Below are 27,977 nucleotides of genomic sequence, written 5' to 3' on the forward strand. Positions count from 1 at the left end.
ACAAAAAGAAAGAAAATACATCTGGAACTTAGGCTATTGCTAGAATTAAAAAGAGCAAATATAATAATTAAGCATCAAGAATGGTTTTCTTGAGGTCCAGCTTAAAGGTTACAAGCAAAACAAAAGCATTTGGGGGTTAGCACAGAGGAGTCCACAAGCCAATAAGAAATAAAAGAAATAATCCTAATTGCGTCTCCCTAGACATTCCCTGATTTACTTACATATCTGGGGTTCAAATAAGTACTTCTAGGTATGATCTGATGATTTTCCATACCTGGCTTAAATCTTCTTATAGCATTGCTGCTCTGTGTCGCTTCTTTCCGGAGAACAAGAGACAAACCAAGGGAAAGGTTTTTTTCCAATTTTAAAATGTTCTAGCCCTCCCATTGGCTCTTTTGGTCAGGTGCCCACTCACTTCCCTTTACCTATGCATGCAGTCAGACTTTTTAACCCTTTACAGGTAAAGCAAGTAGAGAACAGCTACCAAGAGGGATTCTATTGCTAACTGGCTGGCTGGGTGTCCACAAAAGGGGGCTACCCCTCCCCCCTCGTTTATCACAGCAGGTTAAACAAACACTTGTTAGGAATGGTGTAGATAATACTTAGTCCTGCCATGAGTGCAAGGGACTGGACTAGAAGACCACTCGAGTTTCCTTCCAGTCCTACGATTGTATGATTCTGTGGTTACCAGAATTCATGATCCTAATCCTGCAAAGTACTAAGATAATATGCTGTAAACTGGGGGCATTCAACATCCCAGAGATTTAGGCCTCAGATACAGTACCGTTGTAATGGTCTTAGCATTGAAGATATTCTTTACATTTACTTTTCTTGGTGACTTGTACTCAAGTTCTCATTTTAACTTTCCCATATTACACGGAGGAGATATATAGATATAGTTACGAAACCAGTTGTTTTAGATAGCCTTTTCTCGTGAATCTTACAGAACAGTGACACAGAAGAAGTAGATTATTGTTTTACAGGGTTGTGCTTTAGTTTGAAATATTTCATTTCTTGGTGGTGATAGTCTGAACACACTGACTTGTCATGAGGCCACAAGAGACATGCAGTTTTGAAGTATAATCCTGTTCAAGGGCTGTGGCCACAATGAGAATGGAGGAGGCTATGGTTATCTAATGTTATTCAGGTACTACATGGAAACTGCTTCATTGTAAGTAGTAATAAATGAAGGATTTTTTTAACAGTTTGCATCAAAGCTTCTGTTTGATTTGAAATAAAGATTTTTTTTTCTAATTTTATATAACTTGTCATTATTGTAGATATATCAACATGGTACTGTGAATAGATTACATGGGTTGAATAGAGTGCTAGAGAAATAACTGTAGTCTACTGCACTTGTAGCAAGATGGGCTAGACCTAATCGATCTCTTCCATCTCTAATTTCTGTGATATTACTGTAATTGATTTTCATTATTACCACTGATTGAATAATGAAGATGGTAAGAAACAGTGTATTATTCTTATGTTCTCTCAAGTAATTAATTTCATTGCTGGAGAATGCCATCTATTGTATAATACCATAGCACATTGTTTCAGTAGACATATTCCCTGTGGAGTACTGAATGATGTAAGTGTCTAGGTGCCTGCTTAATTGTACATGAGCATTTCTCATCTGTCAGTTCTGCTGGTTCTTCTTGAGCTATTAATTTGGAATGAAGTAACATAGGAGGAAAACATGTTATCTGATAATATAAAAACACCCATTTGTCAGAAAATAAATGAATCCCCTTTGAAAACACATCTGTTGTGAGGAGATGGAATAAAATGGTTTAATAGCCATGTCTTGACTCTGACAACCCCTATTGGAAAAGACACAATGAAGCTCTCAATTGGTCACAAGTCACCAAGTAGATTCTGGTAAGATTTTTGAGTCAGTACAATAAAAAAGTTTTTATTTTATATTTTACAGGTTATATTGTATCCAACATCCAATAGCTCAAAGTCACCTGAGTTGCATAAAATGATAGTCCCCAAAAACAGCCAGGACTCTGACTTGAAGATTAAACTGGCAGTGAGGATGGATAAGCCACCCCATATGAAGCATTGTGGGTGAGTATGCACTTTGTGAATTCCTCTGCATGTTATTTAGTTCCAATATTATGTTCACATTTTTCCACATGTAACTATAAGGCAAAGTTGAGAGGCAGCACTGAAATGCACAACAGTTGCTGTAATATTGGAAGGTACCATGTGCTGGCTTTATAAGTAATTTGTAGCCTGGACTAACATTTAATTCAAATGATTCACTGGGATGTAAAGACAAATTGTAAGAACTAATTCTAAGGGCTTGGCTACACTTGCGAGTTACAGCATAATAAAGGCGCCCCGGGTGCACTAGCTCACTACCCATCCACACTGGCAAGGCACGTAGAGCGCTCTGACTCCGCGGCTACAGCGCTGCTGGTACTCCACCTCGGCGAGTGGAATAACGTTTGCTGCGCCCCCGCTGGAGCGACCTGAAGGCAGTGTGAACGAGGTGTTGCATTACTGCGCTCTGATTGACCTCCGGAAACGTCCCATAATCCCCTTAAGTCAAGTGGCCACTCCTGTCATTGTTTTGAACTCACTGTAGGACTGTGGATATGCCCTTTCAAAGCTCCGTTTCTGACAGCTGGCTGCTTATCTGCTCCGGGACAAAGGAACCATTACTGAGGAATGCTGCTTGCTTTGAGTGAGTGAGAGAGAGGTGTGGGGGGAGGTCTGCTGCTGTCTGAACTTACAAGAAAGCATGCTGACACTCTCTCAGCCCCCCAAAACACAGTCTCTCTCTCCCACATACACACAACACACTCCATGTCGCACTCCACCCCACCCCCAGCATTTGAAAAGCACATTGCAGCCACTTGCATGCTGGGATAGCTATCACAATGCACTGCTCTTTGTGGCGTTGCAAGAGCTGCTAATGTGGCCACACCAGTGCGCTTCCAGCTGAGAATGTAAACACTCAGCAGCGTTTTCCCTGCTGCGGTCTCCGAAGGCTGGTTTAACTCTCAGCGCTCTACAACTGCAAGTGTAGCCAAGCCCCAAGATGTCACAGTGAAAAGTGCAATGCCCTTTACAAAAAGCAGTTCTTAAATGTTAGGCTTAGAGTTAATAATGATTTTAAAAATACTTGATATCCAGGTGGCACACAATTTCCACTAAAATAAAATTAATTTTATATGTGAATGTGGTGCTATTTGTAACACAAAAAGTTTCTATCCTCTCATGTTCAGTATTTCTGTTCAAGGGTATTTGCATTATAGTACCAATTTAGGAACGTTTTCCTGTTTTTATATCTTACATTAGAGCTATGTGTAATGGATTATAAAAAAAAAAAATATGAAAACACATGGCCAGCATCCCCCATCCCAATTGCAAAAATAATAATGTCTCCTGCAAGAGGAAAAGGCTTCAATTACAAATGTTACAAAGTGTTCGGCAGGCATATTTTTTTATCCTTCTACACAATTAAACAAAAGGCAGAAGTGCTTCCCAGCAAAAGAACACCATTCTAGATTCTAATTGTTACTGTATAAATTAGCATTGAGTATGCTATTAAATTCTTCTGAAATACTTCCTATTGTCTCTATTTTGCTTATTTCAGACAGGGCTGGTGTCGTTGCCTATTATTAAGGATGCCCCACACTTCCTATTATATAACACAGTTTTCAGTTCCTTATGACTTTGCTAAACTTTAACTGTATGGCCTGAAATTTTCCATGACAGGTGTCTGCCTCAGGATGTTTTTTTTTTTTGTGAAAATGTCAGCCCAAATAGTTCTGTTGTTTCAAAGAATGAGACTTGGGATTAGTAGGCAAGGAGACTGGGACTGGTTGTTCCAGGGGACCGAGCTCAGGAGCCTGGGGCATTAGGGGAGAGATGCATTGTGTGAGGAGCTGGCAAGGGGGAACTGGGACTGGCTGGGCAAGGAGAATGTGAAGGGGTGAGAAATCTGAGAAGTGGAAACTGAGACTGGGTAGGCAAGGAGACTAGGACAGGGATAAGAAGCCAGGGGTGGGGTAGATGGGGACAGGGCAGAAGGGGTCAAGATTCGGGGGGGGGGGGAAGAGAGGCAGAAGAGAGTCTGTGCAGAGTCTGTGCCGACTAGAAAACATTTCCCTTCAGAACCTGTAATAGAACCCCTGACTCATTCTTCTGTTCTCAGCAAATATCTGTGAAACCAACTGGCAAAGTGTGTCTCTCATCTCCCTTTAGTGCTTCCATGTACAGGATGATGATCTACTATTGAGATCAGTTACTCCATTAGCTCACATGGCTGAGGTCTGTGTGGTGGAACTAAAGGTTCCAAATCTGCTGCTGACCTATCTGGGTGTCAGTATGATACCACATGATGGACTTTCTTTGGGGAGGGGTTCAGGGTTTTGGGCTTTTTTTAATAACTAAGGAATTATTTAAAAAAACATGTTAAAAATAGGGATGTAAAATGTTAACTGCTTAACCAATTAATCGGTAAGCATAAGGCTTACCGCTTAACCGACATTAACCGTTAATCCCTGTCCGTGCCAGCGGCCCATGGCCGCACCATGCCGAACCCCGTGTTGGCCAGCCCCCAGCCATGCAGCACCAGATTCTGGTTGTGCTGGCCAGACCCTGGTCCCTGGCTGTACTGGCCGGACCCCGGCTGTGCCCCACCGGCTGGCCAACCAACCCCACCCCAAGCCACTGACTTGCCGGCCAGAGCAACCCAGCCCCTCTCCTTTTAATCAGTTAACTGTTTAATCGATGGAATTTTAATCATTTAAACGTTTAACTTTTTAAACAATATTTACATCCCTAGTTAAAAGAACATTAATAAGTTGGCAAATTCAAGCACTCAGGCAACTTTAATTTATTCCCCTCATGTGGATGCATTATGATACACCGGATGGGCCTCCTCTGGGGAAGGATCAGGCTTGGGTAGTAAAGGAGGGTGCTGTCTGTAGGACCTCTGCCTTTGTTGACAAAGTTGGAAGATGTTTAGTGACTCAGGCTGGAGGTTGCAGAAGTAGAAAGAATGGTGTCATAGTTAAGGCAGTTAAATACTGTGCTGGCAAATTGGATTCTATCTCTGCCTCTTCCAGTGTCCTATGTGATTCTGGGAAAGTCACTTAAGCCAGACTTTTCACATGTGGTCATTAATTTTGTGTTCCACTTTCTCTGGGTGCCTGAATTGAGAAACCGGGGTCTGATCTGGAAAAGTGCCGAGCGCTTACAATTGCAACTGAAATCTGTGGGAACAGTGTTTTGAACATAGGAGGTGCTAAATACTACCGAGTACTCTGAAACATCAGGTCCTATGCGTTTCAAATAGGGCAATTAAAGTTAATGGATACTTTTGACCTTAATCTCTCTGTGCTTCAGTCCCCCCTCTGTAAAATAAGGAAAATAATACCTCTTCGTCTCACAGGGATGTTGTGAAGATGAATTCATTGATGTTTGTGAAGCACCACATACTATTGTAAGGAATGCCATAGAATAGTAATGAATTTAATAATTCTGTCTTCTGAGCAAGTTTGACGAGTGTGCAGTAAATAAAGCCTAGAGCCAAACATGGCACAGTGAAGAGAAAACAAAATATTGAAAAGCTGCTTATTAATTGACCAGTATCCATCCTCTGCACTGAATCAGATAGGGGTCGGTAGGAAAACATATGTGACTGTGTAATTAAAGACTGTTATCAGAATGCATATGTACAAAGATGGAGCTACTATAAGGTAGGTGCATAACTGGTAGGAAAATCGTTCCCAGAGAGTAGTTATCAGTGGTTCACAGTCATGCTGGAAGGGCATAACGAGTGGGGTCCCACAGGGATCGGTTCTGGGTCCAGTTCTGTTCAATTTCTTCATCAGTGATTTAGATAATGGCAGAGAGAGTACACTTATAACGTTTGCAGATGATACCAAGCTGGGAGAGGTTGCAAGTGTTTTGGAGGATAGGATTAAAATTCAAAATGATCTGGACAAACTGGAGAAATAGGATGAACTTCAATAAGGACAAATGCAAGGTACTCCACTTAGGAAGGAACAATCAGTTGCACACATAGAAAATGGGAAATGACTGCCTGGGAAGGAGTACTGCGGAAAGGGATCTGGGGGTCATAGTGGATCACAAGCTAAATATGAGTCAACAGTGTAATGCTGTTGCAAAAAAAGCAAACATCATTCTGGGATGTATTAGCAGGAGTGTTGTAAGCAAGACACGAGAAGTAAGGGACAGGAAGCCCCTTGGCTGATCCTATGCATAGGAGCCGGAGGGGGGACATGCTGCTGCTTTCAGGAGCTGCGCGGAGCCACAGCACACGCAGAGCGGGACAAGCCCCCGACTGGAGTGCTGGAGCGGGACAAGCCCCCGGCTGGAGTGCCAGAGCAGGGCAAGCCCTGGACCCTGCTCCCTGGCAGGAGCTCGAAGGCCGGATTAAAAAGTCTGAAGGGCCGGATGTGGCCCCAGTCTGTAGTTTGTCCACACCTGCTCTAGATAATACTTAACCCTGCCTTGAGTACAGGGGACTAGACTAGATGACCTCTCGAGGTCCCTTCCAGTTGTATGATTCTATGAAAGGGGCCAAATTAAGGTTGCACAGGCAACCTTAACTCTGGCATTTCTTAACTTTTGGGTGCTTGACTTTACAACATTAATGAGGTTCTCTTAACATATTTTATACTGCAAACAAGAAAACTTAAGAATGAGAACTAGAAATGGAAAATCAGTTTATTTTCTTGCAGTTGTCTCACACTTGTTATCCCTGACCAATCTTAGATTCTAACTACCAAATGTATAAGTTTCATGTCTGATTTATTGGAAATAAGTGCACTATATGTTTTATGTAGTGCATTTCAACTGATGATCTCAAAACACTTTCATACTAGCTTTAGTATACCTCTCCTAAGCAGTTTGATACATTTTATGCATACTAATTTGACAGTTGCGTAAATAGATTTTAATGACAGTAATAGATATGGGGATTCCATTTTTGGTGAATTTAGCAGGAACAAATCAAGGCTGTTGGATGCATCGAGGCACTGCCATGGCCCAGATTGATCTCTGGTTTACAATCATTTGTTCCCTGAGCAAGCTGTGGAGGCGTCCCTGGAACAGGGAATGGAACAGTTCTGACTTAGTTCAGCTTTGGTTCCCTTGACTGATAACGGGGATATGATGAAATGCTTCAGAGTCCATTCCAGTCCATTGTGCATATCTTGCATTTATATTTGATGGGTAGCATCTCATTCCACAATTGCTCCCGTTTGAATTATAACCTATTAAGAAATTAAGTAATCAATATTTTAGACTGCACCTTCTTCAAATCTTGTTCTTTCATTGGCTAGCTGTAATCATGATACATAGTGATACTCCTAACAATGGTATAAACTTGGAATAGTTTTGTTTATATGAACTGATTTTTTTTTAACAATAAAACTTAATAAAAATGCTCAAGTCTCAAAATTGCTGTGGATTTCATTTGCAATTATCCTCAACTCTGATCCTTTTAACTCACAAAAACCCAGTGACCGTTGTCAGCTACATATTTTTTATACTAGTGTTTACATTGGTACTATCAAAAACCTGTGTTATAGTGTTATGCCAGTAAATAAAGTTTGTAAAGAACTTGTTTAAGAAAACACCCAGTGGCTCATCTATGCAACCCTCTGTAATAGGTTGAAAAGAATAAATGACTGTATATAAGCTTGTAAGAAGCCTAGCCTTCTGACTCGTCTTTTTTTTTTTTTTTTTTAAGTCTTTCGTGAATGGATATTTGAAAGAATGGAAGAAACTGAAGGACATTCCAATCCCTCCTCTTTCTCCCCCCCCCCCTTTTTACACACTTAATCCAAGCATTTGATGCCACAAGCATGTGTGTGCCTGGCCCTAACAAATGCTACTAGCTAGAAGGTTCTGTGCAGTCTGAGGTGAATGCAACCCAGCAATGTGGATTTGTGAGACAGTCTTCTTGAAGAACTCTAGATACTAGTAACTTATGAATTTTTAAAAATTCTTTTTTACTATAACTCAGAATCTGTTTATCTTGTATTCATGGAATGTGGCAACCTTCTACTTGCCAACGATTGTAGAGCCTGCTAGATAAAGTGTTGACTCAATATTGTAAAGGTAGTGAGTTCATATTTTGCTAGAGTTTTACTTTTATTAAAATTTCTATTAAAATGTTTCCATTATGATTTTAGATTTTCCAAAAACTTCTGAGTCAAAATGCATCGCATATTAAAAAGCCTATTTCGAAAGCTGTTTAGCTATATGAAGATGTGATAGCTAAGTTAGAAAAGAGATTGCCTTTGTAAGTGATTACAATGAAGACACGTGTGCCAATTTGATCTTTCCCTTTCTAACTCATCACTTCATTGTGTGGAGTTGTGAACTAAAGGAGGCAGACGAGTCAGTCCTATTTGTCTTACTTTACTTAAGTAGCTTTCCCCTGTCTAATACGTTTTCTTTTAATGTACATTTTTACATGACTGAATAGATGGATTTGTAATTCGTATTATTTTTACAAGTGAAATATTTTGGATCAGTTGAATTATCTTTTAGCATAGCCTAGTGGCTAATAGAGGGTATTGCTCTGTCGCTGTCAGTTTAGAATGAAAACAGGCACAGTGAAGTTTTTACAAGTAACTTGTTCAAGAAATAAATGCAGAACAAATAATATTCAATAGTCTCATCTAAAAGGGAAAAGAATAAAAACAAATTTTAAAAAGCAAAACCCGAACAGCATTATGTTTACAAAGCATTACTGCTTGAATTGGATATTGCATTTGTCTCAGCGCTCCAGAAATTGTTTCCAAGATACAGGAGGCAAAACTTTCATCCCCGAAATGTTTTGTTTTGCTTTTTCTTGAGATGTCCCTTATCAGTTCTCCCATGTCTGTCTTGGTCTTTTTCCTGGATTCCTCTCTCATTCTACAGATTTTTGATTGTCGTTCTTAATGCTGAATTTTAAAGAGGTTTCTTGGTCCTCTGTGTTTGTGTGTGTCTGTGTATGTAATTATATATAAAAACTGTGTGTGTAAAACTCCCTCACTTTTCGTGTTATTGGCATTGGCCATATTGTTGCAGCTTGTTGCATCTTTGCTCTCTTTTTTCTTTTGGGACATCTTTACAATTTATTCTCTTCAGTAGTAAGGACCCTAGACAGAGGATATCTTCAGAGCATTACTTACCCTCTTATTCTGATTCTCTGAACATATCTTTCAGAATTGTCACTCACCGGCCCACCTCTTGTGTGTTTAGTAAGTAATATTGGGTGAGTCTCATGTGGAAACCCCGGGGATTGTGAAAGATATTTTTCAACAGAAAACTGTTAACAAGTATTCTGAAATTAGCTGCAACAGATCTTTCTTACTAGATACAGATATGGATGGTTTGTTTTTATTTTCCATCAGAAACAGTGCCACTCTGTGGAAAGCAGAAGGGTTGCTAGGGGGAATCTGAAGATGTTTTTGAGAATTCAGGGATCTCAGTGAAATTGAATATAATTGCAAACTGCCATAAATGTCTGTTAATGTTTCCAGGAGTCCTAACCACTTGTCACTGATAAGTATTGAGATTTGTATATAATATTTCAGAAAGTTAATAAATGATCTGTTACTTACAGCCTTTGCTGCCCCTAGCACAATCTGTCTGGCACATTGTGTATTTATCTCATAACACTACTCCTGGGCAGACATTCAAATTTCCACATAATGACATCAGAAAGATCAAATCCCTAAGTTTAGCTAAAACAAAATATGGCACATATTGTGCTTGTTTCTCAAGATATACATTTGCATTATGGAGCTAGTCCAGGTCAGCATCTTCTCATGAGACATTTCTAAAACTTGTGGGGAGGATTATTAACCTATAGTTGCTAATTGATTATTTCTGTTGCCCTAAAGATACATGCTTCCATAGCTGTAGTTTTCAGTCTCACAGGATCCTTCTCTGATATTTTCTTGCATAACATATCCTAGTGTGGTATCAAGAGAACTGCAAAAGTGTTCACCAAACAGATGTAAATTCAATGATGCACACCTGAGCTGAAATCTGCCTGCCAAAGTCCAGCCCAAATAGCTGATCTGGGCACTGGGAAGACATAGGAGAAGGAATCTCCACTGCTAGAGAAGGTCTCTCTAGGTCAGTGTTAATGGCACATGGCCTTGCCCTGAAGAGGTTAGTTTAATTTTAGGGGTATGACCCAGCAAGTATGTGGGGTGTGCAGTAAGGGGGATGGGATGAAGAGAGAAGGGCTACAGCATTGCAATCACATGTTTACTAAGTTTAGAATATGCCAATCTTGGTAGTTCAGAATTTGGGTTGAATAACTCAATATTGTTGTAGATGCCCACCAGGGAGTCTACAAAGAAGCAAGTTCTAAAGAAAAGGGATTTGAATGAGGAGAAGGTAATGTCTTGGTGGGCCAGAACTTGGGTAGTGTAGTGTTGCCTAGTAGATGGAACATTGGACTGGGATTTGAGAGATATGGATTCTAGCCCCAGCTTTGTGAATATCAGGCTGGGTGAATTTGGGTAAGTCATTTCACCCCTGTGTGCCTCAGTTTCCCCATATGTAAAATGGGATAATGATATTTACCACCTTTTGTAAAGCACTTTGAGATCTATAGATGCAAAGTGCTATGTAGGAGCTAGGTATTACTATGATTTGAATAGAGTGTGACATGCAAAAAGGCCCTGAGACATTTGACAGGGCAGCAGGCAAATGGTACGCTGAGCCTGATATTATTGGTAGAGTGGATGAGATGTGATTGACAATGGCACATATCTGAAAAACTCTCACCACAGAATTTTCTCTTTTATAGAGTGAAATTAAGTACTCAGAAGTATTTAAACATACTATGTTATGACATAAGCCAACAAAAATTAAAAATTATTGAACATAATGGTTTGTACTCCATCCCTAATACCTGTTCTTATTTTAATGCCTACGTATAAGTGGACCATTGGAAGTTGACATTAATACTGCATATTCTGGCTTTTGTCAGTTTTAGTAATCTTAACATTATTTATACATATATTTTCTTTTTAATTAATAGGCACTCCTCCGCACAATGATAACAGAGTACTTCAGGGCACTACAACTAGTGTTAAGAACATAAGAATGGCCATATTGGGTCAGACCAAAGGTCCATCCAGCCCAGTATCCTGTCTACCGACAGTGGCCAATGCTAGGTGCCCCAGAGGGAGTGACCCTAACAGGTAATAATCAAGTGATCTCTCTCCTGCCATCCATCTCCACCCTCTGACAAACAGAGGCTAGGGACACCATTCCTTACCCATCCTGGCTAATAGCCATTAATGGACTTAACCTCCATGAATTTATCTAGTTCTCCTTTAAGCCCTGTTATAGTCCTAGCCCTCACAATCTCCTCAGGCAAGGAGTTCCACAGGTTGACTGCGCTGTGTGAAGAAGAGCTTCCTTGAATTTGTTTTAAACCTGCTGCCCATTCATTTCCTTTGGTGGCCCCTAGTTCTTATATTATGGGAACAAGTAAATAACTTTTCCTTATTCACTGTCTCCACACCACTCATGATTTTATCTACCTCTATCATATCCCCCCTTAGTCTCCTCTTTTCCAAGCTGAAAAGTCCTAGCCTCTTTAATCTCTCCTCATATGGGACCCGTTCCAAACCCCTAATCATTTTAGTTGCCCTTCTCTGAACCTTTTCTAATGCCAGTATATCTTTTTTGAGATGAGACCACATCTGTATGCAGTGTTCAAGATGTGGGCGTACCATGGATTTATATAAGGACAATAAGATATTCTCTGTCTTATTCTCTATCCCTTTTTTAATGATTCCTAACATCCTGTTTGCTTTTTTGACTGCCGCTGCACACTGCGTGGATTTCTTCAGAGAACTATCCACGATGACTTCAAGATCTCTTTTCTGATTAGCCCCCATCATATTGTATGTATAGTTGGGGTTATTTTTTCCAATGTGCATTACTTTACATTTATCCACATTACATTACATTTCATTTGCCATTTTGTTGCCCAATCACTTAGTTTTGTGAGATCTTTTTGAAGTTCTTCACAGTCTGCTTTGGTCTTAACTATCTTGAGCAGTTTTAGTATCATCTGCAAACTTTGTCACCTCACTGTTTATCCCTTTCTCCAGATCATTTATGAATAAGTTGAATAGGATTGGTCCTAGGACTTACCCTTTGGGAACACCACCCCTCTCCATTGTGAAAATTTACCATTTATTCCTACCCTTTGTTCCCTGTCTTTTAACCAGTTCTCAATCCATAAAAGGATCTTCCCTTTTATCCCATGACAACTTAATTTACATAAGAGCCTTTGATGAGGGACCTTGTCAAAGGCTTTCTGGAAATCTAAGTAGACTATGTCCACTGGATCCCCCTTGTCCACATGTTTGTTGACCCTTTCAAAGAACTCTAATAGGTTAGTAAGACATGATTTCCCTTTACAGAAACCACGTTGACTTTTGCCCAACAATTTATGTTCTTCTATACGTCTGACAATTTTATTCTTTACTATTGTTTTAACTAATTTGTCTGGTACTGATGTTAGACTTACCGGTCTGTAATGCCCGGATTACCTCTAGAGCCCTTTTTAAATATTGGCGTTACATTAGCTATCTTCCAGTCATTGGGTACAGAAGCGGATTTAAAGGACAGGTTAAAAACCATAGTTAATAGTTCCGCAATTTCACATTTGAGTTCTTTCAGAATTCTTGGGTGAATGCCATCTGGTCCCAGTGACTTGTTACTGTTAAGTTTATCAGTTAATTCCAAAACCACCTCTAGTGACACTTCAATCTATGACAATTCTTCAGATTTGTCACCTACAAAGGATGGCTCAGGTTTGGGAATCTCCCTAACATTTAAGTTGGGCCTCTATTATGGTGTCTTTGAAAAGTGTCCATGCAGCTTGCAGGGATTTCACTCTAGTCACTGTACCTTTTAATTTCTGTTTAACTAATCTCCTCATTTTTGCATAGTTCCCCATTCTGAAATTAAATGCCACAATGTTGGGCTGTTGAGGTGTTCTTCCCACCACAGGAATGTTAAATGTTGTTATATTATGGTCACTATTTCCAAGTGCTCCCGTTATAGTTACCTCTTGGACCAGATCCTGCGCTCTACTCAGGCCTAAATAGAGAATTGCCTCTCCCCTTGTGGGTTCCTGTACCAGCTGCTCCAAGAAGCAGTCATTTAAAGTACCGAGAAATTTTGTCTCTGCATTTCGTCCTAAGGTGACATGTACCCAGTCAATATGGGGATAATTGAAATCGCCCACTATTATTGAGTTCTTTATTTTGATAGCCTCTCTAATCTCCCTTAGCATTTCATCGTCACTATCACTGTCCTGGTCAGGTGGTCAATAATAGATCCCTACTGTTATATACTGTTGTATATTGAGGAACTAGAGGATCAGTGTATAGCAAGGTGAGAAAACTTGACTATGACAAAATTATTTGTATTATTAAAGATTTAAGTAATTGGGCATCACAACAGCAGGTTAAATTCAACATACACAAGCAAAGGGCATTGGCAGTATACATTAGAAGAAATTGTTCCAACCAGTCTTACACACGGGGTTTGTAAACTAGTTGCAGCTTCTCAAGAAAACTGGATAGTTCAGTGCACAACTATGGTTAGAACTGCAAATAAAATGTTATTGTTTTATTAAGAGTAGTGTAGAAAATAATATGGAAAAGATTATTTGGGGTTTATATAAAACAATTATGTATTCATCTTGAATACCATGTTCAGTCTGGGGTTACCGTGTATCCCAAAAAGGTGTTGCAGAGCAAGAACAAATCCAATAATGGGCACTTCATACATATCTGTGTATCGTTTCAAATAATCTTCTATTAAAAGTTGTGAAAGTCGCCAGGGGCAGAGTTTAAGAATATACTAGGGATTCCTATGCTAATTGACTTTTGAGGCTAGAAGGCAGTCTTTCATTATCCCCTTCCCTCCCAGAATTATGGACAGATGGCACAAGCGTGCTATTATTTTATGACTGGAATTTTGTTATAGCAAGCAAAAAGAAGTAGCATGCCCTTTTCTTGGTAAATGCATACTTGTCCTACAACCATAGCAATCGTAGAGTTCCTAAATAATATTGTTTTAAAATGCAAAACAGTTCTGTATATTAGTTAATCACAATCCTTCATTTATATTTATCTAGGTTCTTATATACCATCTGTCACCATGGAATCTGAGCACCACACAAAATAGATAAATAGTGGGTATATATTACTTCCCTGCACTATGGATTGTAAGTAAATTGGGGCTTTGGGACTAGGCAGTGAAAAGAGAAGGGACCTTCTCCAGCAATTGATGCATGGGTTTTTCAGTTCTTCCCTCTCGGTAGTTCTTCCCACTAAAGTGGCCTCTGTATTCAACAGAGATAATGCTCAGAACAGAGCACCAGGGTGATGTGCTCATAGCGACCTGTGTTATCTAACAGCCTCAAGCTTCTATTTTCTGTACCATTTGGAGCTTTTTTCAGGGTAGGAAGTCTTATTCTTAGCTACAAGTTAGAATAATCCAGCTCTGAGGTCATGAATTCATGGCTCACCATAGTCAGCTCGGAGTCTGATACTTTGGGCCACATTTTTCTGGCTAGCTACAGAGAGAAGGAGGCTTAATTTTCAGCCAGGGCTATTTGAGCACCCAATCACACTGAGGGAGTCCAATAGAACACCAACACTGTAAACTAATTTAGCAGGCTCTGGGCAGAGGCTTTGGATAAAGAGAGATGTAAGGTCAACAATTCTGTCTTTATTAAACATTCAGGGAGAAATTGCAATGCAAAAGTCAGCTTTTCTTCCTAAACCACGCTTTTTTAAAATGATGTAAATCATAATTAGGTTGAAGCCAAAACATTCTCAGCTTTATTTACAAAGGTGTTAGTTTTGTCAAGTCAATTTCCTCAATCAAACACATACATAAGAAGATATACCCATGGAAGGGAAGGAGAAGGAAAAGGCAATAAAATAGATTCAGCGCAATATTCTTTTTTATAGTCAAGTGGGTGGTAGGTAGTGTTTGCCATTAGCTTCAGGCCAAAGTTCCTGGTGCACTTTAGGAGAGATTGGATCAGAGAAGAAGGTTTGCTTTTCAGATGGCTTTTTTATTTCTCTCCAGATAATGGAAATCAACAGAAAGATGATCAGGCAGAGACCAAACTCAAGACTCTGGGGTGTGTTAAATCCAAGAAACATCATGGTCTTATGTTCAATAACCTGTACACCACATAGACCTGTAACCTGCAGCAGTAAGAAGGAAAAGTACAGACACACAGCAACCAAACTAAACAACGAAAAAGCCCCCTCAGGATTGCTCGGGGTTTTATATTTTCTTAGTCCATGGAAAATTAACCAGGCTGTTTCAGAAGTCCTGTCCAGAGGTTTCCAAAAGTCTTTTAAACAAAAATTCTTAGTGCATAAATAGAGCAACTGGAGTACTGTCTCGAAACATGTTTGAATATTCAGTTCTCAGAGCAGAAGTTCCAGCATACAGTGTGTTCCTCCTTCAGTTACTTTGGTTAGGGGTGACAAGCACTCTCAGAATTCTGGTGGAAAGTCATTAGCTCATGAGGCCTTCACCCAATGTCAAATGTACACAATTGGAGGTTAGGCACACACCCCACATAGGGGCCCCCAAGCCCTGCCCATTGCCATATTCCACTTCTCCATAAGGTGTTAGTGATAAGGGCTGCCCACATGAACTGTTGGGCTGGTAGAGATTGGGGGCTGCCACCACTTCTCTTTGGGCAAGCTGGTATGTCCCCTGACCACAACTCCCATTCCGTGTCTTCTGGTGGGTGAGGATCTGTCCCAGAAGAGAGAGGATTCAGCTCCGCCTCTCCTCCCCTGCTACCATCACTATCTGAACAAAGGACTGTACATAGAGGACCCCTGCCAACACTGCCCTAGTGGAACCATAATGGGCTAGTGGCAGTGAGGGCCCCTGCTCACACAGCCCTCTGCTGGAGTGGTGTTAACAGCATGCTTCAGAGTTAAGCCATTAAGATGAAGGGGGCAGTTCACACCTCTCAGAGATGCTGTTTTAGGGTCTCTGAACACTTAGGCAGACACAACTGTATCTGTTATAATCAGATCACATAATTAGGCTTTGGGGGGGGGGCAACTAGGAGGGCTAGGATCATAATTTTTATTTTCCACAATGAAAGCTGATATTCTGATGTCATTGTATGACTCCAGGAGTGGGAGCCCTAGACACATGCCTGTTGTGGCCGTGATTTACTCTCGCTTTGCGTTTGCAGAGTCTCTCTTTCACAGGTAGGCCTGGTCCATTGTTATGAAATTGGTCTGCTACTAAACTGCTAACTCCATTTCCTGAAACTTGTAGGTATTTTGTGGCGGTCCCCCTTTCAAATACTGATTTAGCCTCACTCTGCTTGTCTGGTGAGTTCTGATGTTACCACAGCACAAGATGATATGGTTTGATTTTAATTTACTTTAGAAGACGTGGCGTATGGACACGTTGACATTAATATTTCTGCATGTTTCATACAAGTATTGGTGGCCACACTGATTTAAGTTGTGCTAAATGCTAGAATGACACATTTAAGAAATGTGCTAATATGTTAATTCTGTCTTGGTATAAATGATTTTCATTCTATATATTTCTGCAAAATCAATTGAGTGAAATCCATTACATTAAAAATGGAAAATTGAACGTCATGACAAATGACGCGTTAAAATTACATTAATGATTGATTGGATAATGATGATGAGTTTAAATGCAAAATTGCTAGGGAAGGAAGAAGCAAAAGTGTTTATCCTGCTGCTAGATCCTCAGAGAACAGATTATAGCTATGAGCTTGATTTTTAATGTTTCCTTCAGTAATTGCTAGTGAGGAGACATGGGGGATCTTGGAGACCTTAGTAATATGCCACTGCCATTTTAATTGCCAAGAGAAGTATTACTAATTAAGGTGTCATTCTTCATTCATTCCAAAGTAATTAGTCTGAAATATTTGCAAAAGCTGAGATATAAATTTAGATCCAAACTCACTTAGCTTAACCACAACAGACTTTATGTGAAAAAGATCTATGGGTTAAGCAAGGTTAATATTAAAAAAACTGAAAATGTCATTTCTTTTCTTAGAATAATTTGGTGCAATTATGTGATTTTCATGTTTTCATGGCTTGTTTTTAACTGAAGTAGCAGAATTGAGGATGGTTTCAGAACTGCATAACCAAAGAACAGTGTTTAAAATGTGATTCTACTCTGGGATAAAAACAACTCTAAAAATAGCAATGTGATAATTCATTTTTACTGTCTTTCAATGAAAAGCTGAATGCTTTTGAAAATCCTGTCTTTGAAGTCAGGATGAGTTCTTTCCTTCTTGTATATCATCGCAGAATTATCAAGTTTCACTTTTATTAGTACAGCCCCATTGTCCTCAGATTATGTTCTCGGTGACACCTGTTCAACCTCACTGCCTTCTGTGGGTTTATGCAAGTATAACTGATCGTGCACGGAAGAGCTCACAGAAAAAAATCCATATAGCCCCACTACTTTAGCCTCCTTTGTATCCCAATTTGACTCGCCTATGCTGAAATACCAGTATATTTCTGCCAGATGATCACCAGGAGACGAGTTAATATTACTGCTACTTACGAATTTGCCTGGAAACTCTGCACACCACTAGTTATTGGAACAACATGCTCTTGTTGTGGTTACCTTGCCTTGTCCTCCCTCCCTAATTTGTTTCATCCATCTGTTATGTCTTGCCTTTAAGGGTATGTCTACGCTGTAATTAAAAACCTGCGACTGGCGCATGCCAGCTGACTTGTGCTCATGTCGCTCCGGCTAAGGGGATGTTTAATTGCAATGTAGAGGTTAGGGCTTGGGCTGGAGTCTGGGCTCTAAGACCCTGTGAGGTGGAAGGGTCCCAGATCTCAGGCTGCGGGCTGCAGCCTGAGCCCAAATGTCTACACCACAATTAAACAGCCCCTTAGCCCCAAGCTCATTAGCACAATTACAGAATCATAGAATCGTAGGACTGGAAGGGACCCTGAGAGTTCTTCTAGTCCAGTCCCCTGCACTCAAGGCATGACTTAAGTATTATCTAGACCCTCCCAGACAGGTGTTTGTCTAACCTGCTCTTAAAAATCTCGAATGATGGAGATTCCACAACCTCCCTAGGCAATTTATCCCAGTGCTTAAGTATCCTGACAGGAAGTTTTTCCTAATGTCCAACCTAAACTGCACTTGCTTAATTTAAGCCCATTGCTTCTTGTCCTAGCCTCAGAGGTTAAGGAGAACAATTTTTTTCCCTTCTCCTTGTAACATTTTATGTACTTGAAAACTGCTATCATGTCCACCCTCGGTCTTTTCTACAGACTAAACAAACCCAGTTTTTCAGTCTTTCCTCATGGGTCATGTTTTCTAGAACTTTAATCATTTGTATTGCTCTTCTCTGGACTTTCTCCATTTTATCTACATCTTTCTTGAAATGTGGCGCCCCGAACTAGACACAATACTCCAGTTGAGGCCAAATCAGACAAAGTAGAGTGGAAGAATTACTTCTTGTGTCTTGCTTAAAACACTCATGCTAATACATCCCAGAATGATGTTTGCTTTCTTTTTTTTTGCAAGAGTGTTACACTGTTGACTTATATTTAGCTTGTGAGTTACTATGACCCACAGATCTCTTTCCGCAGTATTCCTTCTTAGGCAGTCATTTCCCATTTTGTGTGTGTGCAACTGATTGTTCTTTCCTAAGTGAAGTACTTTGCGCTTGTCTTTATTGAATTTCATGTTATTTTCTTCAGACCATTTCTCCAATTTATCCAGATCGTTTTGAATTTTAATCCTATCTTCCAAAGCACTTGCAACACTCCCAGCTTGGTATCATCTGCAAACTTTATAAGTGTCCTGTCTATGCCATTATCTAAATCATTGATGAAGAAATTGAACAGAGCTGGACCCAGAACTCATCCTGCAGGACCCCACTTGATATGCCCTTTCAGCTTGATTGTGAACGACTGATAACTACTCTCTCGGGTCAGTTTTCCAGCCAGTTATGCACTACCTTATAGTAGCTCCATCAGATTCTAGGTTGTATTTCCCTAGTTTGTTTATGAGAAGATTATGTGAGACAGTATCAAAAACCTTAATAAAGTCAAGATATACCACAGCTACCACTGCTCCCCCTCCCCCTCATGGCTTGTTACCCTGTCAAAGAAAGCTACTAGGTTGGTTTGACATGATTTGTTCTTGACAAATCTATGCTGACTGTTACTGATCATCTTTTTATTTTCTGGGTGTCTGAAAATTGATTGCTTAATTATTTGCTCCATTATCTGTCTGGGTACTGAAGTTAAGTTGACTGGTCTGTGATTTCATTTGTTGTCCTTATTATCCTTTTTATAGATTGTCATTATATTTGCCCTTTTCCAGTCCTCTGAAATCTCACCCGTGTTCCATGATTTTTCGATGATAATTGCCATTAGCAGGTTTGCCATTAGCAGGTTTGTTACCCTATCAAAGAAAGCTGTTACGTTGGTATGACATGATTTGTTCTTGACAATAGCATGGTGACTATTACTTATCACCTTATTATCATCTAGGTGTTTGCAAACTGATTGCTTGATTATTTGCTCTATTATCATTCCAGGTACTGAAGATAAACTGACTGGTCTGTAATTTCCCGGGTTTTTCTTATTCCCCCTTTTATAGATTGGCACTATATTTGCCCTCTTCCAGTTCTCTGGAATCTCTCCTGTCTTCCAAGTTTGAGTTTTCAAAGATTATCACTAGTGGCTCAGATATCTCCTCAGTCAGCTACTTGAGTATTCTAGGATGTTTTTCATCAGGCCTTGATGACTTGAAGATATCTAACTTGTCTAAGTAATTTTTAACTTGTTCTTTCCCTATTTTAGCTTCTGATCCTACCTCATTTTCACTGGCATTCACTGTGCTAGACATCCAATCGCTACTAAACTTTTTGGTGAAAACTGAAACAAAAAAGTAATTTAGCACTTCTGACATTTCCACATTTTCAGTTATTCTGTTATTGTTCTCCCCCTTCCACCCTCCACCCCCATTGAGTAACGGGTCTACCCTGTCCTTGGTCTTCCTCTTGCTTCTAATGTAATTGAAGCCATTATTATTAATTATATGTCACTCTTAATATTCACTGCTAGCATCTGTGGAGTAAGGTGCCATTTTTATATTGACATTTTCCAGAGTAAAACCACACCTTGAACAAAGAGTTCTGTTATGATATTTTTATATGACTGAAGTTTTAGTATGGATGTGGACATGGAAAAACAATGGGACATGGGCGTCAAATGTGGTTAAATGCACAAGCCAGAACTTTATTCAACAAATCATAAATAATTGGGATAAGCCACCGTAAACTACCGGGTGGGGTTCTTCCAGAGTAGATCTCAAACTGGCACCAGTGGCCTGTGATATGGTTATGAACTTGAGGCTGAGGCCTATGGTCATGCCCTCTCACCTTCAGCCCTATCAAAGGACCCTGACCGGGTCCTTATCCCCTCCCTTCCTCCACCAAAAACTGTGCCAGACCCCTGCCCCCTCCCCCCCACACACATACACTAAAGTACAAAATAAAAATCTAAACAAAAAGTTGTTTTGAAAGAAAAAATCAAAATGGACCCCTTTTGATGTTGTTGGAACTATTTTCCTTTCCCCCCCCCCTTCCTATAAAAAAGGAAATTTTGGTGAAATCGAGACGATATTGCAAATTATTTTGATTTTGACAGAGCTACATTTTCTGATAGAAAACTGTTCCATTTAATCTTTCTGGCCAGCTATAGTTGTGATATTTCAACTTTAACCCTGCCCCCCTCACCCAACCAAACTTCTTGGATGCCAAGAGAGAAGTGAAAAATCACCAGCCGTTTGCTAATTTTTTTCAGACTCTGGATCTGGCGATTGGCTGAGCTCTGGATATCACAGAAGATCTAGCATTGAAGTTTAGGGTAGGACTGATAAAGGGAAGTAAAATATATTCACTCCCCTTCCCCCCAGCTACAACTGGATGAGAGCCAATCACCTGATCCCATCCCCACCATCAATGACAGCAGCAGTGTTAGCATTTATTCAAAGATAAAAGATTAATGTTTTCATACTCTTTTAAGAAAAATTACTATTGCTACTGAGAATACAAGGAAAGGGCCAATCCTGCAAACCCTCACTCGGGTGAATAGTTGCACTCACATTCATGATTGTTTGCAATATCAGACCTTTAATAAAAATGAAGAGTAAAATCCAAGTTGCGTGTTGCCCGTTACTGGTAGTGAGAGTTACGTGCTCATCAGAGAACCCTTAATGTCTAAAACTCAAATGTTTTAAAGTTTGTTTAATAAAAACAGCTTATCGTGGTAATAATTTGAAAGAGCAAATTACTTCATAATATTTTCATTTTACAGAACCTGCAGCTAGATCTAAAACTGGGCAGCCTGTACAAGCAGTTGTGACAATCTCAGACCAGATGTAACCTGCAACTGGCGTTCATTCTAGAGTGCTATCTTCATTTGGAGCTTCATTTACATGTCACAAGTTATTACTGAAAAAGCCAGGGGAAACAGACTGGCTGCTGACTCAGGGCTTTGGTTGTTAAATGTATTACTTTTAAAAAAAGAAAAAAGGAAACATGATGTTATGCCATTGCAAAATATGTCCATCTGATTAGGTAATCACTGGAAAGACAGCTAAATAGGTTAGCTAGTCAACATGTGCACATGAAATAAGGCAAAGAAAAGTCACTTCCTTTTCTGTGTAGTAAGTGCCATTTAACAAAGGGTAAATTATTTTTATTGAGCCAAAAAATTAGACTAGCCATAGCTTTAAAAATTCCTGGCAATCAGAAAAGTTTTAAGCCTTGCAATTATAAAGCTAGAATTCAGCCTGAACTTCCCACTCCCAATACTGTATACTCAAACTTTGAGAGACTATAGATTCTGATCTGAACATGTCAGATGGGTGTTTTCTCTAAGATGGGCCATGTAGTGCTCTTGCTCCAAAGCCCCCCATAACTGTGGAAAAGGTCAGTTCACAACAAGATCTGAACTTTACTGTTCAGACCCATTTCTAATTTTTAAGAAAGGGACCCGTACCCTGTAATATTACCTACTGATTCAAAATATGGCTACCGTAATCTTTTCAGAACAAAGCCACATCTGTGCTTCGGTGCCACTATTTTTATACATATCACAGCATTGTACAATACAGAATATTTTTCAACTCTTCTATCATTTGAACACTTTTTTAAATGTCATCTGAAAACTTCCCTCCTATGAGGTGTGTGTCTGTGTTAATGAAGGGGGAACTGGCTGTGACAGTAGAGTGGCCTAATTACCATACCCACGACACAAGTATTCTTTATGGATTATTTCACCATGATGTGGGACTATCACAATAAGAACATTTTTAGGTTGTTTTTGTATTTGAGTTATTCTGTTTATATATTAAGTATATTATCCATGTTAATAATGTGGAGAGAGCTAGGTGATGCTGTGGTTATTTATTAGCCTTTCTCTCCAGGTGATCTGACTTGAATTCAGTATAGATCCTATGAAACATTTTGTATGGCATAATATTTAAATACCAGTTTCCCCACCTGACATTCACCCCAAATTACAAGTGGTTTTATAGGACCTGGCATTCTTTTAATTTAGAGTTACTGTCAACTGCAGAGAGATTTGCATTGTGCCACAACCTCACTTGCACTGTCTGTCACTTGCCCAAACATAAAATTCACCCAATTTGTGTTTCATGGAAAATAAACCCACCCAGAATCAAGCACACTAATTAAATCAGGACAACATCATTAATTGTAAAGGCTAATGGTACTTCTTAATTCTTAATTCTCTCTCTCGGACTCAGAAAATAGTGGATCAGTTTACACACCATAGACCTGATGGTGCTCGTAGATATGTGGGCATACATCTTTCCATGTCTTATAAAATTTGTTACTGCATTGAATCTGAAGGTAGATTTCAGCTCATAGTGCTACTGTACTTATGAACACTAGGACTAAAACATACAGATGATATGACTAATAATTTCCTAGCTTTTTGTGATATTATGTGAGATTCTTAACAGTATTTTAACAATTATTTTAGTTCAGTGTTATGGGCTTTATTTCCACAGTAACATAATTCCAATGACATTATTTCATTCTCTTTAGACATGGTAACAGAGTCCCCATGGTCTTGTGCTGGTATTGTTTTGCCAAAATAGTGTGTTGATCACAATGAAGTCCCTTTAGATAGTTCATATGGTGTTATATTCCAGTTTTATTGGCAATTGCACACTGTAACATTTTCACAAGGTCCTCATGGAAATCTCACATCACAAAGTAATATATCATGGTGGCATCACCTTGGTAATCTGGCAGTGCACTTCCCAACAGAAATATATTTTCTCTGTAGTAATGCCATCAGAATGAGCTCTGTGCCATAAGTTCACACTGAAATGTGGCTTTTTTTCAAGTTATGATTGAACAGCTATGCACATGTACTTTTAAGAATCTTCTCCGCATATCTAAAGTCACCAGTCTAAAGGAAAATCTAGAATACAGTTTTAAATTGTTTATATGTTTGTGTTTGTGCTTGTATATGTTCTCTATAATATTTTTTTGTCTCTGGGGCTGTGTATGACAGGGTGAGGTTTTGTTCATAAATGAGAGGGGGGAAGGTGAGTGAAACAGTATAAAAAAATCTTTTTGTGGGCACTATCACAGAAGCAAGAGATTGAAATGACCTGTTCGATCTTCCGTCTTTTAGGGTCTGAGACATGAGGAATACTGGCAGGTAAACTCCTCTGGCAAGTGTGTTCCATTATTGAACCAATCCCTGGTTCAGACAAACTTCCTCTGGTTTGTCAGATGGAAAGTTCTGTGATAAACGGTGGGAAGTTTGTCAGTCCAAAACTGCCATCTGCCACTGTTCTGATGCTGGGGAGAAGGATCCAGTGGAGGGCGGGGGGGAAGTATTGGGATTTTGGTGAGAGAAATGAGGGGAGGGTCCTAGAATCAGTATTATCAATCACTGATCAGCATCCCAAATAAAGATATTGGCTTAAAAACCATGAGGGTTTTTTTTTAAATCACTTTTTTCCCATATGCTGTCTGAGCTTTAAGGAGGAAGCCACCTTTCCCCAATTTGTGTCTGATAATTTTAGGTTCAAAATTCAACCTTGAAGGCAAAAATGTGAGCAGTGCAGAAGAGGCTGCAGTATTTCAGGTGAGGATGTGTCAGAGTAGAATGGAGAAGGTCTATGAGCGTATTTCCGTACTCTGTGGCATGTCGACTGCACTGGACTTTCTGACTGCCACTTCACATTGCACGTTCATGTTGAATACTTGTGGAAAAGTTTGTGAATTCTGAATGATCATCATTCAAATTCAAAAATTTGTACTGGAAATTATTTTGTTAGTCATTTAAACGTTTCAGTCATCCAATCAGGGAGCAGAGACAATGTTCCATATGATTTAGATGACGAATTACACGAGAAGAATGAATAATGAATAGAGAAGCTAAAGAGAAAAATTAATGAACTACCCATATCTTAAAAATTAGTCATCCAAACTACTAGTCAGCAAATACTTATGAATTACAAATACGTTCAAAGAAAATCAGAATTGCTTTAGAAGCAAAAATGGGTCTAGATTTATATTAAATATTTTTTCATAACAAATAGTTTGACCAGCTGTAAATGTATGATATACTAAAATCCTAACATATTATAATAAATATATTACACCTACATTTCTTTCATCTACTAATTCTGTAATTTTACTATAAAAAGCAATCCAATTTATCAGACAAAATATGCTGATGTATATCTAAGTGGAGAAAACCAACAACCTAACTTGCATATGTGACTGAATATCTATATATAAATATATATTAACATCCAGATTAAATTTTGCATGTCAAGTATCAACAAATGCATTTTAAAACACCAGATATTCAAATACCTAAATCAAATAGTTAATAATTCAAAGGTTGATTCTATGAATATGATGTAATAAAGTAGCAATGTAGAGTACAGAATTTACCATGTTATTGACTTTATAGAATGTTTGAGTATAATTTCATCATGAATTGATAGACTGTTTTTTTTAATTGAACTGCCTGTGTTCTATTAAATGGAAAGTTTATGCTTTCTCTTGCACACCTAATATTTTTAATTGAATACCTGATTTCTGTCACTAACAAATTAACATCCACACTGTCTATATCTCTTATGCAAATAGATACACTGATTAGAATTCTATAGAAAAGCAGATACTAGAAAGCAAAAAGACAGCATTGTGAAACATTTAGAGCCATAAATTTTGATTACATATTGAGAAGTGTTTAATTATCTTATTTCATTTAATTAGCCCCACTACTTGGGTCAATTGCTTTTTTTTTTATTAAGATGGCATGTTAGCAACTTTGTTAATTGGCATGAAATAGCATGTGACTCCACTGAATATTTTGTTTGATTATCATTTTTGGGTGGTTTTAGCTTTCCCTGAGTTTTCTATTTATTTGAGAGAATCTTTTCAATAATTTGTACAATATCTGATCAAAGAGCTCCTTGGTTTGAAATTCAGCATTCATTCTCCATTTGCTTGAATATCAAGAGACAAAATGACACTAAAGAATCCAGATGATTGGCTCTTAGTATGCATCTTTTAAAATTAGAGAGCATCTCTGTCTCTTCCTGAGATACAAGAAAGACTTGTTCTTATTTGGAAAGATAATTATTTTGCTCTGTTTGTAAGCACTCTTTAACATTAAATATTTAAACATTCATCTAGAAGAATTTCAGTGTTTAGTCTGTAATATTGTTACTCCGACTCTCACACCTCTCCGACACTGATGTTATCTCTTCAGCACTCCTGTTGTTGCTGTAAACCTGTAATTTATAGTAGAACTGACTTTTATAACAAAGTGTAACAGGCTTAGTGCTAAGAAGACCCTTACTTTATACTTAGGCTTGGAAGCATTAAATTTTTATCAGTAAATATCAGTAAACATTGATTTCACTGTATACACACAAATCGCCGAAAAAATATTTTCCATCAAAGGTAATCAAAAGTTACAGATAAGCTAAGTAAGAAAAATGCTTCTTGAGAATGTATTGGAATTTAAGGATATTTACTTTGTATATTTTGATGTGATGTTGATAATTTATATTTTGATGCTTATTAATCTTTAACTTTTTTAATATGTCTACTGTCATTAAATAATTATCACCCTCCCAATTTCTTTGCAACTGTGAAAATTTAAATAGATATAAATTGAAAAAATGCTTTAAAATAAACATTGATACTATCTCTGAAAATTATAAAAAATAAAAACCAAATTCTGCCAAGACTCTTTATATTTTATGAAGAATTTCTCAGACATACTACCACTTTGCAGTCACAGTGTGACATAGAGCACATTAGAACCCTGGATTTATTAAAATCCATTTGATCTGGAATGCCTTTCTGTTCCCCCCACAAAAGACCATTCTTTATTGAACCACCTAATAATGCTAATTTTTAATTGTAATATATTTTATTCAGATTTATTTTAATGTATATGCTTTATATATTTATATATAAAGCACTTACATGTACTTTAAAAAGAATTTAGTATATTCAGCTCAGTGTTGTTACTTTTGCCCTTTAGAAATGAATTTAGACTATTATACTGGATGCTGTTGCCTTTGAAATTTATTTCAGGATTCCTGATTGTATAGCCCTCTGATTTATGAAGGTCTTGGGTGACCTTCGTAATATCAGGGCTAAAATGTTTTGCCCTACAACATGCAGTATAAGTGTATGTTTCATACTATATATGGTCTTTCCCTAATTTGAAAATAAATGTATTATAATGGCATAATACTGTGTATTCTCATGAGAACATGATTTGCAGGATAATAAGGCACACCATCAATTTGAAAGTACTCCCTTTCAAAAATAAATTCAAAGTATTTTTCAGCGGCTACCCTTGGCCCTAAGTTTCCCTGTCACATTTTTTTTGGCTTTATAGTGACATGTTCCTATTTTAAATGTTTTTCTCTTCCTTGTTACTGTGTGACAGACCCACACAAACAACATGGAAAACTAACTACATAGGGTAAACAGTAAACATGACTGCCCAAAAGTCTGTCAAATGCAGAAAATAAACTGAAAAAAATATTTTTTCTTATCTTTCCCTTTATAATAATCATAATAGGTTGACTTGTAACAATAAAAAAATCAGACAGAAGTGTGATCTTTAAATTGATTGTGCTTCCCTTAAATATTATACAGAAGGGAAAATGAGACTAGTTTTGAAGAGACTCATATGATGTTCTAAGTGAAAAGTGTATTGAGGCTTCGTTTTAGTTGTGTTGGGAGACCTACAAGAGTTTAGATTTGCTGGTCCTCCAGCTAGAAAACTGCACTGTAAGTAGCTGTAACAATGATTATATAATGGTAACCAGTCTCGGGCTTCACTGTTGGCAAAGGTTTCAGTAAAGGACTTCTGATTTTACCGGCCCACACAGAGTAGTGATACTAGATGTGCCTGTTGTAACAGGATGAATTGCAAAGACAGATCTGCTCACCAGTACAACTCCAAGGCAAGAGAGTAGGACAGAAAGAGACATAAGCATGAAAATAGACCAAAAGTATGATGTATGCTTGAGAACTGACATTGTTACATTTTTGAAAAACAGAGAAATCTCGTTTAATCCTAAATTTGTCTGAGTGGCAAAATTTGTTATGTACTCTCAATTATAACACAATAAATGAAATGCTTTACTGTGTTCACTCTCCGCTATGTCTAAGCCTAAAATTACATTAGATCATATACATCAGGGTTACTCCAAGCCTGTAACCTTAACATCAGATTGCTGTGTATCAAGTAAGGATTGCTTAGTTCAAAATGCCAGGCCTAATTCACATCTGGTGTAAGCATATCAGTTGCAGCTCTGCCACATTAGGCCTGAAGTCAGTC

At 38.5% G+C, this 27,977-nt stretch overlaps 1 protein-coding gene across 14 annotated transcripts in view; it reads left to right on the forward strand.

Moving 5' to 3' along the window:
• CADPS2 (calcium dependent secretion activator 2) overlaps window positions 1-27,977 on the forward strand; it is a 581,803-nt gene that overhangs the window by 331,710 nt on the left and 222,116 nt on the right. For all 14 annotated transcript variants that reach the window (XM_065397473.1, XM_065397474.1, XM_065397479.1 and 11 more), the window contains exon 8: window positions 1,931-2,070. In XM_065397473.1, the coding sequence (XP_065253545.1) occupies window positions 1,931-2,070 (140 nt within the window). The remainder of the gene's footprint in view (window positions 1-1,930; window positions 2,071-27,977) is intronic.

The sequence above is a fragment of the Emys orbicularis genome, chromosome 1, assembly GCF_028017835.1.
Source record: "Emys orbicularis isolate rEmyOrb1 chromosome 1, rEmyOrb1.hap1, whole genome shotgun sequence".
NCBI lineage: Eukaryota > Metazoa > Chordata > Testudines > Emydidae > Emys > Emys orbicularis.